Source organism: Anas platyrhynchos, chromosome 9 (genome assembly GCF_047663525.1).
Source record: "Anas platyrhynchos isolate ZD024472 breed Pekin duck chromosome 9, IASCAAS_PekinDuck_T2T, whole genome shotgun sequence".
Taxonomy (NCBI): domain Eukaryota; kingdom Metazoa; phylum Chordata; class Aves; order Anseriformes; family Anatidae; genus Anas; species Anas platyrhynchos.
The window spans coordinates 875110-886368 of NC_092595.1; the positions used below are offsets into that span (position 1 = coordinate 875110).

The window sequence follows — 11259 nt, forward strand, 5'->3', positions numbered from 1 at the left end:
AGCTACAAAAGCATATGCTGGAGTTATGGAGGAAAAGGTGCTAATGTAACATGTTTTATGGTTGTGCTCCAAAATAAGAACAGATTAGTGATACAAGCAGGAAGACGCTAATTTGCTGGCTGCAGATGAAGTCATGTAACAGTATGGCTGCTAAAAAATATGCCTTTTTCTTTACTCACTTAAGAGCTTGGACCTTTAACTGTTGAAGCACTGCAGGCAGGATGTGCACACTTAGCAGTACGTGAGATTTCCACTCCCAGCACTGCCAGGCTCTGAAGGGAGGTGCCGAGACATGCGCTGGGGATGAAGCAGGAGGGACAGTGGCTGCTCATGGACCTCTGGTGGCACAGGGCAGTGGCAGTGTCCTTGGCAGGTCCGTGGTGCCGAGGAGCAGCGGAGGAGGGAGCCTCCCCGCCCTGTGCTTGCCTCCCTCTGCCCCCCATCAGGAGTGGGACTGGCCCCCGGCTGGCAGAAGAGGGGCAAAGTAAGGAAGGCAGAGCTACCAGGTGGGGTGGGCAATGCTCAGCAAAGAGCCAGATATCGAGCCGCTGCATTAACTGGGGTGCATAAAGGGAAAAGGGAAGCCTGGATGAAGCAGGAGCAATAAAGGAGACAAGAATGCCAGGGATTTAAAAAATGTGCAGAGAAGGGAAACGTCTCTTCCCATGTTCTGAGCAAGGACAAGTGTTGTTCTGGAAAGGTGCTGCTGCTGGTGGCACGTGGCAGCACCTGGCCAGCTGCTGGCACAGGTTCCTAACCAGGAGAAGCCGGAGCCATGCGTGGGCACCCTGAGGGTGCTGCCAGAAGCCACAGGGCAGGCAGCAGCACGATGCACGTGAGCAGCACCCTTGCATCGCTGTAGCTCCCACCCTGAAAAATGAGGGGGCACTCAAGAAAGTTAGAAGGATGAGGTCGGTCTCTTGGAAAATCCTGCCCTGGCATAGAAAAGACACTGCAGATTCTCAGACCAGATTGTAAATGTGAGCTTGGAGTCTTCAGTAATGGATGAACTGAGCTGTAGCCGGGTGATGTGAAGCAGCATGACTGGTGGAGATTCCCTTTGACCTTCAGGTTATTCGTATCCTTCCTCAATATGCCTACCAGCCCTACAGGAACATCACACCAGCAGAGGTGCCACTTCCACACAGCCGTGACTTTGTGCTGGAGCTGGATACCTGGCGTCGGGGGAACCACTGCCCTGGGTGCCTGGGCAGACCGGGACACATCAGCACACGCTGCTGAGCACCCCTGCGCTGGTGACTTCGTGCTTCTCAGGGTCTCGTGTAAATGAACCACGGCCCCTTTCACAGCTCTGCTCACAAGCCCAATCCAAGAGAAGGCTGAAAGGCCCCATGAGAACAGATGCGGGGCTCCTTGGGGCACACCAGCACGGGCACAGGGTCCGGCAGCGCAGCGAGCAGGCACCAGCAGCCGCCCCCGCCCCGGTTTGTGTTGGGCAGCGCTGGGGCACTGACCTCTCGGCTCCGCCGCTTGGCTTTCCGGCGCTGCTCAGCTCACAGCAGCAAGCAGGCTGCAGATCGTGGTGCGTGTTTACTGATGCTATCAGTGCTGCTTCAGCATGACTCAAAATGTTCTCAAGACAGAATTCGAGAGCTGCCAAAAGAAGTGAGGCGTTAGCAATGGGCCTGACAAAATCGCTAATGAAATAACAATTGCACAGCGAAAGATAAACTGAAGGACCTCTTGTGTGCTAATAACATTGCTTTGATTGTTCCATTTTAATTTTTAACACGATAATCCAAGTCCTTTATTCAAATAAACTCTGGTTTTGGCCGTGCAGCTGATTCTCCGGGGAGCAAGATGATGTTTTTATAAATGAGCACTGTGGGCTTGACCCTGTTATACTGTGCTCCTCGCATGTCTGCTCTGTGGGCTGGGCGCTTTCTCTTGTGGCAATGCTGTGGCTGAGGAGTAATTTTTGTTAGCACTTTAAAATCCTAGAGGGCACCACTGAACAGTTTAGCAATTTTTTATTTTTTTTTTTACAATCCATTCTTCACAGGTGCTGCTGTGCTTGTCTCGGTCCCTCCCTAGCCTTCCTTTCTCTCCATATTCAATTGTATTAAAACTAAAACGATTCTTCACGGTAAATGTGCAGCCAGTGGATGAGTACAAAAAGAAAAAACATGAATGTATAAGAAGAAAAGGTCTTATTATTACAAAATCTAAGAAGTTGCTTCAAAGCTGTAGTCTGCGTAACTTGGCCCCGAGTAAATGCCAACTTGGCGACTCCATCTGCAGCCACTTGCATATTCCTACAGGGGCACAATGCGCAGCTGATTTCCCAATTAAGCTCTCCCGACAAAGTAGTTTTATCATTCAGGCAGCCTCAAAAGTTTGAGAGAGGAATACATATTCATGAGGCACCAGCAGCCCTCCGGCTCAGGCGCAGCTTTCAGCTGGGAGCAGCCCGGGGCTCGGTGCGCCGGAGCCAGCAGGTTGCCACCGGCCGGGCCCCCCCGGGGGGCTCCAGGGAGCCGCTGCCCCCCGCAGCACCGAGCACCGGGGGCTCGCCGGGGCCGGGCCCACCCGCGACCGTGTCCCGCGTGGGTGGGCGGCGGGAGGGGCGCCGGGGGAAGGTCTGTCTGTCCCGGGGGGGCGTCTGTCTGTCCCGGGGGGTATCCGTTTGCCCGGGGGGAGGGTCCCCGGGCGGCCCCGGCCCCGGCAGGGCGAGGGCGGGGAGCGGCCCCGAGCGCCGCCCGGCTGCGGGCGAGGGCGGTGCGGGGGGCGGGCGGCGCGCCCCTGGGCAGAGCCGGCGCCGGGAGCCGGCCCCCCCCGGCCCCCGCCCGCCCCCGCCCGCGGCCGGCGCGGAGCCTCCCGCGGCACCGGGGCTGCGGCCGCGCTCCCCGCGGCGGCGCCAGGCAGGGGCCGTCCCGCGGCTCCCGGCCGCCCACCCGCCAGCAGCCCCGGCCCCGACACGGGACCGGCCCGGCCATGGCAGCCGCGGGCGGGACGCCGCGCCCCGGCCGAGAGCGGAGCCGAGCGGGAGGCAGGTGGGGGCGCCGGGGGGGCGCGGGGGGCGGCGGGGGGCGAGGGCGGCGGCGGCTGCCCGGGGGCTGCGGGGGGGAGCGGAGCGGAGCGGGGCGGAGGGGCGCGGGCGGAGCGGCGGTGCCCCCATCCCCGGTACCCCCGGTGCCCCCCACCCGCGGCACCGCCGCCCGGAGCTGCGCCGCGTCCCGGGGCGGCCGCCGCCGCGCTCTCGGTGCGCGCTCCGCGCCTCCCGTCCCGTCCCGTCCCGTCCCGTCCCGTCCCGTCCCGTCCAGCCTCGCCGTGTCGAGCCGAGCCGAGCCCATCCGATCCGATCCGAGCCGTGCCGTGGCCGCGGCGGGCAGGGGGCGCCCCCCGGGAGGGGTTTGGAGCCCAGCGCCGAGCCCAGCGCCCAGCCGCACGCGTGGGCTCCCCCGGCGGGAGCGCTCGGAAGGCGGCCCGGCAGCCCGTGCATCCCGCCAGGCTCCCTTTGCGCTTGTGTCGCTGTCTTTCAGATGCGCCGCTGGCCCTGTAGAGACTTTGCTGCTTCACCTCAGGCTTATGTGACCCTGCTGGAAAGATCATGACCGAAGCCCTCATCTCTGCTGCTTTGAATGGAACTGAACCCAACCTGTTGTCCGGCAGCGGCTGGCCGGTGGGAAATGCCACCACCAAGTGCTCCCTGACCAAAACCGGCTTCCAGTTCTACTACCTGCCCACCGTCTACATTCTAGTCTTCATCACTGGATTTTTGGGAAACAGCGTGGCGATCTGGATGTTTGTCTTCCACATGAGGCCTTGGAGCGGCATCTCGGTTTACATGTTCAACCTGGCGTTGGCCGACTTCTTGTACGTCTTGACGCTGCCCGCCCTCATCTTTTACTACTTCAATAAAACCGACTGGATCTTCGGGGATATCATGTGCAAACTGCAGAGGTTCATTTTCCACGTGAACCTCTATGGCAGTATTTTGTTTCTAACATGCATCAGCGTGCACAGGTACACGGGCGTCGTGCACCCCCTGAAGTCGCTGGGGAGGCTGAAGAAGAAGAACGCCGTTTACATCAGCACCCTGGTCTGGGTCATCGTGGTGGCCGTGATTTCGCCGATACTCTTCTACTCGGGAACGGGGATAAGGAGAAATAAAACCATCACGTGCTACGACACCACGACCGATGATTACCTGAGAAGTTACTTCATTTACAGCATGTGCACCACGGTGTTCATGTTCTGCATCCCGTTCATAGTGATTCTTGGCTGTTACGGACTAATTGTGAAAGCTTTGATTTACAAAGATTTGGACAACTCTCCTCTTAGGAGAAAGTCGATTTACCTGGTTATTATTGTGTTGACAGTCTTTGCTGTGTCGTATCTTCCCTTCCACGTGATGAAGACCTTAAATCTAAGAGCCAGGGTGGATTTTCAGACTCCACAAATGTGTGCCTTCAACGATAAGGTTTATGCCACTTACCAAGTGACGAGGGGTCTGGCCAGCCTCAACAGCTGTGTAGACCCCATTCTTTATTTCCTGGCAGGTGACACCTTTCGAAGGCGGCTTTCCAGGGCAACCAGGAAATCCTCCCGAAGAAGTGAACACAATGTGCAGTCCAAAAGTGAGGAAATGACTCTCAATATTTTATCAGAGTATAAGCAGAATGGAGATACAAGTTTGTGAATTAATGCGAAAGATTTGGGAACGGTTTGCAAAAATCCTCCACTTTGACAGAGTAGGACGCGATAGTGCTACAAGTGTGTGAGGAAAATTTATCAGTCTCTCAAACTCATTTTAGATAAAGCCTCTTTTTCTGATCTTAGAAAAAAACTTAACAAAGTAAGTGGAAGAACTTTAATCTTAATGGAGAATAACATGTCAAAATTCAGCTTTCCTTCTCCTTACAATGTTCTCGTTTCTTTCTGACTTGTGTCAGATAAAGTAAAATGAAGTAAATCCCCTAAAGGAAGAAAGCAATCAAAGTGCTTCTGTTTCAGTGACTTAGTCTCCCACACTCAAAGCGATCTTCATTAGCCTCCCTTTAAAAATAGGAAATAAAAGTAAGAAAGAGCAGTATCTTCTCTTCTGATGCTCAGTCCACATACCGAGCCTCGGTGCTGTCCTTTTTCTCGCTTGCCATTGTAAACAAGTGTGTAAATCACGGTCCTGGTGCGGCTGGCACACCTTTACGGTTTCATTATTTCTTCATCTACTTCTAGTGTTGATAATTATTTGGTAGTTTGGTAACGTTTATGATTCAGTCTTCGAATGCCAGCGTGTTACAAAAGATAGGCTTGCCGACGTGTGTGCATGATTATGCTTTCAGTTCACGGCGGCTGCTCGTGGCAGACACGGAACCCGCAGCAGACCGCCGCGCGGGCGGGTGGGTGGCTCCGGGAGCTGGTGCAGGCACCTGCCTCGCACCCGCGGGCAGCGGTGCGCTCCGTGAGCTGCTGCTGGAGCACGGTGTGTGCACAGGGGCCGGCGGCCTGATCCTGCCTGGGCACTGCGTGCTGCAGCCCCTGCCCTTGGCCGCTCGTGGTTGCGGTCGTCCTGCAGGTCTTTACGGGTAGAGCGCCAGAAACGTGTCTGCTGGGACTGGCCGTGCCTTGTAGAGGAGTGGAACTACATCACCTGCGGTTTCTTTTGGTGCGAGAATATTTCTGTTCCTGGCAATCTTTACAGAGAACATGAAAGTTGTTTCCCAAGAATATACCTATAAAAAACGATATATATATGGTTTATATTATATATATGTATAAATAATTGGGAGGGAATTAATTTTTTGGTATTGTGACAAATTACTGTATTAACAAGATGTTGCAATATACTACAGACTAAATCTACCCGTTTGTTGTATATCTTCTCCAAATGTGGAATAGGTCATCTAAAATTAGTCAAGCTGAAATGTTGTGTAATACAAGAGCTAGTGATCAGAGCACAGATGAAACCTTACATGGGCAGTCATTCATTTCTCATATTTTTAAGAAATGTGTTTGAAAATATTGTGTGTTAAAAGCAGTATGAAGGCATGCTTTAAATGATAAATTTAGTGTACAAAATTAAGTTCTGTGTAATCCTAGGGGTGATTTAAGCAGATCCTCATTCCTCCAGTCTTCATAGTAAGAGTAAAATATTTATATTTTGCTTACTGATTTTCAGTGGTTGGTAACAAACAGGAGTAGCCTCGTTACTTTTTGACATCGTTGTAAAGCAGCTTCTGTTCAGACATACAGCTTCTTAATCTGCAAAGTCCCTATTTATTGAACTTATTTATTAGAAAACTAAATGTAAAGTATGTAAAGTGTGGTTCTCCGTGTTCATATTCAGAATTGGGCATTAATGGAAAATTTAACAGCATGTTTAAATCATTGTACTACTGTGTCTTCTAACAGAACATCTTTATAATAAACTCAATTCCACCCTGACTATTCACTCTTGATATATAACCTAGAGATAAATTAAACTACTAATATATAGCCTAGAGATAAATTAAACTACTGCTTAGGAAGCATAGCTTCTTGAAGCAATGTTAAGATCCCATTTAGCACTGTAAGATGAAAAATGGAGAGAGTGAAAAAATCCCAACCAAGGGTCAATTGCTAATTAATCCCTACTGACAAAACACTGTAGAATAGCACAGCCTATTTATATCACCAGAGAATGAGACTGGTTCAGAATAAATGACTTCTTCTATTATGTGATTATTTGAGACTTCATTCAGCCGAGGCACATCTTGTTTAGAATGGCAGATGAATTAAGCAGAGGGAGCACATTAAAATATGATACGCTCTGGATCTGCTTCTCTAGGTTTAAAATTGTATTCATCTCCCAGAGTTTTGTAGTCTATTTCTCTTTTTTCTTTCAGTTAGGAAATAAAATGTTCCACCAAGTCATGTCCTAAAAAAGGCCCTAAACGCGGAGACGCAGCAGAACAAAAGCCTTGCACCCAGGCTGGTCCTTCTGTAGTTGCTCAAAGTCTTTTTGCAGTGTGCCTCTCTAATACGGCAAAGTTGGCTGGCTCTTACGCTGTGTATAGTTCAAGTGCAACCAAATTGTACAAGCCCAGGGACCCCAGGTTTGGCATGCTGCAGGAGAAACCCACCTGTCTGCACAGACAGCCTGCTGGGGAAAATCCCCCCCGAGATGCAAACGGCAGTACCCCACAAACATGGGTCTTGAGCTCCCGGGGTGGATTTTGTGCACTCATCCTGAAGCAGCTCTAAGATCTCTCTGCTTCATCTTGCCTCACTGAAGAGAGCTCTGCAATTTGACCGGTGTGGTCACCCGGTGCGTTGCTGAGGTCTGTGCTGATATTTTATTTAACAGAGACCCTTTTTACTGCTGAGCAGCAAGGGCAGGCAGCTTCCCGCAGCATCTTCACCCCATAGAGGTGTACGGGAGCCTCCTGCTGACCCCGAGAAGGATCATTGAACACAGTTTACACACAGTTTGTTTTCCTTCTTTTAGCTCCTGTGACCTGGAGAGCTAACCCCTCAAACCACATCCTACTCCCATGCGGTTCCCAGATGCACACACACCGAGGTGCCACAGCCAGCACTGAGACCTGCTGGAACTTGAGGCTGATCCTCACAATCTTATGTAGTTCCTGCTTTTTTTTTTTTTTTTTTTTTTTCTTTTTTTTTAAAGCGCTGTTGTTTTTGCAGTAGGTTAGTCAGAGGCACTGCACAATCACACCCAATTTGTATCTCCTCCCACCTGGCTGCTCGTTACCTGCAGCATCACAGAATCGCGTGTGTTGGGCTGTCCCAGCAGCGGGGAGGCTGCTCGGGCACGGGGGACACTGCTGGGATGAAAACCAAGGCAGTGTGCTGGCTGCAGCCATGGGCTCCGGGGGAGCTTGGCAAGTCTGTTGTTAAATATTTCCCTTTTGGTACTTACCCTTACTACAGTAGTGAAAAACAGTCAGTCCATGGACATCCGTTTGGTTATTTGTGATGGGTATCATCGAAGAAGCCTTTCCCTAAGCCGCTTTACTGAAGTTCCTTTCTGACCTATCTGATGTGCAAAGACTATGCAATCTCAATTACAGCCTGTGGGCTTTGGCTGGCATTGTTAATTAATTAGCAATGATGACAACGGGCTGTGTTAGTGGGAGCCAGATTCAGCTCATCAACTAACTACAAGACCACCTAAAAGCTCCATCTTCCCTCGTGCTGCATTAGCCTTTGACTAGCAAATGAAATCAAACATTTCATGATTATGCCTTTAACCTATTTTTCCTCTGTGTCAATTAGGAATCTTTTAATAAATATAAATCATTCACTGAAGATGCCAAAAGAAGTTTGAGGTAAATAGTTATTTATGAGCTTTAGACTTAGGAAAGCATTCTACCATCATCCATGCAGAAACAAATTGTTATTCATTGATTATATTTTGCTTCCTACAGTTCATGGGGTTAATTTTTTTCCTCATTTCTGCCCATTAACGCCCACATATTGTAATCTTTAATACAAAATGAAATCAGTATGAAACCTACACATGATCTGCTGTCAGTTCAGAGGTTTTCATAACATCTAGGATTTGAAGGTCCCTTACAACCGAACTATTCTATTCTACTCTATTTTGTTTGTTTGTTTGTTTGTTTTGAATCCACTTCATATGATACAAAGTAGATGAAATCAGATCAAGAGTATCTTAGCTGCCCCTGCTTTGCACAGCCAGCACTAAATGGCCTGCCCAGCTGCCTCCCAGCCCAGCCTGTCCCGTGGTGCTGAGGCTCGGAGCGATGAGAATCTGCGGGACAACTGCTGCTTAAGGAGGGGATTCCACAGGCAGCAGACCGCAGGCTTCCTGTTTATGTCCAAGGACAGAAATGAAGATTTGTTTTCATAGTGTCAGCCCACAGAATAAACCCTCGGTCACGCTGCGTGAGCCCAGCAGAAGGGGTCATTCTGGGCTTTCCTCTGCCTGGCATCCCGCTCCCCTCCTTCCCACAGGGACAGGGCAGGGGGCTGTGGGGCTGTGAGGCTGGGGGTCGCCTCGCAGAGGTCTGCCTGCCGGAGCAGCCGGCTCCTCGCATGCCCCGCGGTTGCAGGGCTGAGTCTGGAGCAGGCTGAGCACAACTCGCTTGTCTTGCGAGCTCTAATCCCTCCAAAACCTGGGAAGAATGCATCATGCAAAGCGTCTGCTCTTTCCCACTGCTGGAGCAAAGCCCTACCTGACCAGCAAGGTCTGTAACAGTCAAACAGGCTGGCCCCAGGGGGGACAGGAGACAGCAAACCCTGCTAATCGCCTCACTGGGATGTTTTTTCCCCTGTTACTATTTTTTGTCTCCAGATCGGGCCAGAACAAAGATTAATAGAGTGATACGTCCTAAAACGGATATTGCTTATTGCTGTGAAAAGCTCATTTTTCCAAGTCTATGCACTTGTACTCGCTATCTGCACTGGTTAACCTTGTGAAGATTTTGCAGGAAGCTTCAGGCTGAAGTTCTTTCTATTTGAATATGAAAAAGGTTTTCAGAGTTCCTGAGCAGCCGCCTGACGACCTCCAGTAGCAGCGATGGGAAGCGCAGCACCGATGGGTGCCCACTGCTCACCAACAGTGTGCGTGCCGAGCTCCTGTCACAGCGCTTGTACCCCTCCTGGGCACAGCCACCTTTGTACGGGAGGGACTCGTGGAAACGCAGCAAACTGCCCAGACTGACCCAATTAACCAGCAGCTGAGGCAGAACAAGGGCCATGGGAGAGGCCGCCGCAGTCCTCCCGGCATGGGCTGGGTCTTGTGGGCGCTGGGGCTGCAGAGGCGAAGCTGCGGGAGGCGATTCTGGGCCTGGGGCGGCTGGCGGAGAGCTGCGCTGGAAGCCCTTAGCTTCAAAAAGGTAGAGCTGCTTAAACAGCGCCGTGTCACCCCACCTAAACTCGTGTTACTTCTGACTTCAAGTCCTTGGAGCATGATCAGAATCCACTACTGAATATTACATCTGGAGTCTAATTGTATTGGCACGATGATTTCGAGTACTTTGGAGACATACAACTTGTGAATTAAGGCCACGACGTATTTTCTGACTATGAATTACAGGGTGTTTCAAGGATATATGTGAAAATGTTTATTTTTCTCTCGTACTGTGATTTCTATATTGTTAAGTTCAATTTCTGTGTAAATATTAGTGAAAATTGACTTTGCAATATCTGCAGAGACAGTGTTACTTGGTATTTCAGCTTCTCAGGTTATGTAACTGCTTTAATTAAATAGTAGTAAAAAAAATCCCCTTATTTGTATGTAATTTTAATGAATAAGAAGGTTTGGGTTTTTAATCAAGCACAGGTTTGTTTGCACGTACATTTGGTGTTAGGCATGGCTTTTGAAGTTGTACCTATTTTTAGTGACAGCAGAGCTGCAGCCGCAGAGTTACTGGCACTGTACCTAGCAACCTTCTCTGGAACAGGCACCAATAAAATTCTGAAACACTTTTCCTGCCTTTTGTGTTATTGCGGTTAATTCACATTTCTAGGTGATTCTTCAGACAGCGATACGTGGTTCAAAATAGGTAACAAAGGGCTTACAAAATGCGTGTGTTTCAAGTGTCCTGGCCGGGTGAGGAGGCCTCGGGCAGGCCGCGTGGTGCTGAGCTCCGTGGGCGCCCTCCCTCACGGTGGGATGGGGGCACCGAGCACGGCTCTGCCCGAGACCTGCGGCTGCTTCCCCCCCGCACCAGGCCCTGCCGTCATTTCCAGTCTGGCCGGGGAGAAACCAGTTCCAGCTCCCTGTCCCTGCCCTCCTGCTCCCGGCTCTGCCTGCCCCTGCTCTCCCTGCCCGCTCCCTCTCGGCCTCGGGTATTTGTTGCTCTGGGACTGTCCGTGGCTGCAGCCTTCCCTGGCAGGCGGTAGCACATCCCCTACCCCGCACAGATAAGGAGCTGCATCTGTCTGTGCAGAGACTTTCCTTTCTCTTTGGCACTGGCTGCAGCGTGCTGATTCTGTTGCAGGAATGAAGGAGGGACTGCTCCTTTCCAAATGGCTTAACATTTCAAAAAATGATTAAAATGTTTAACCTCCTTTTTTTATCCGTACCTAGTCTGATAGTACAGGGTCAGAGGTGGGGGCCCCCGGTGCCAGCCCTGCGGGGAGCAGGGGCACTGCACCCACTGCTGGGGCCGTGCTGCAGGGATGGGGATCCATGGCTTCCGTGGGGTGCTGATGTTGGACCACCCTCACTGAAAAAAAAACACACATTTTCTGCCTGTGTCTGTGCCATACCAGGATCCCAGTGCTCAGGGTGCCTGGGGGACCCCCTGCTGGGACCCCCGTCCTGCC

General features: G+C 51.4%; 1 protein-coding gene across 2 annotated transcripts; it reads left to right on the top strand.

Moving 5' to 3' along the window:
* The first annotated feature begins 2767 nt into the window (after nucleotides 1–2767).
* On the top strand, nucleotides 2768–6408 carry P2RY1 (purinergic receptor P2Y1). 2 transcript variants are annotated; one of them, XM_027464296.3, is made up of 2 exons: nucleotides 2768–3010; nucleotides 3504–6408. In XM_027464296.3, the coding sequence occupies exon 2, from the start codon at nucleotides 3572–3574 to the stop codon at nucleotides 4661–4663; it is 1092 nt and encodes a 363-aa protein (XP_027320097.3). In that variant the 5' UTR covers nucleotides 2768–3010; nucleotides 3504–3571; the 3' UTR covers nucleotides 4664–6408. The 2 variants fall into 2 exon arrangements, with proteins under 2 accessions (XP_027320097.3, XP_027320096.3); XM_027464295.3 differs by having other exon boundaries at nucleotides 2769–3014.
* The last annotated feature ends 4851 nt before the right edge of the window (nucleotides 6409–11259 follow it).

What these genes read in the sequence shown, in the direction of transcription:
- P2RY1 (XM_027464296.3), top strand. Translation starts at nt 3,572, where the DNA reads ATGACCGAAGCCCTCATCTCTGCTGCTTTGAATGGAACTGAACCCAAC.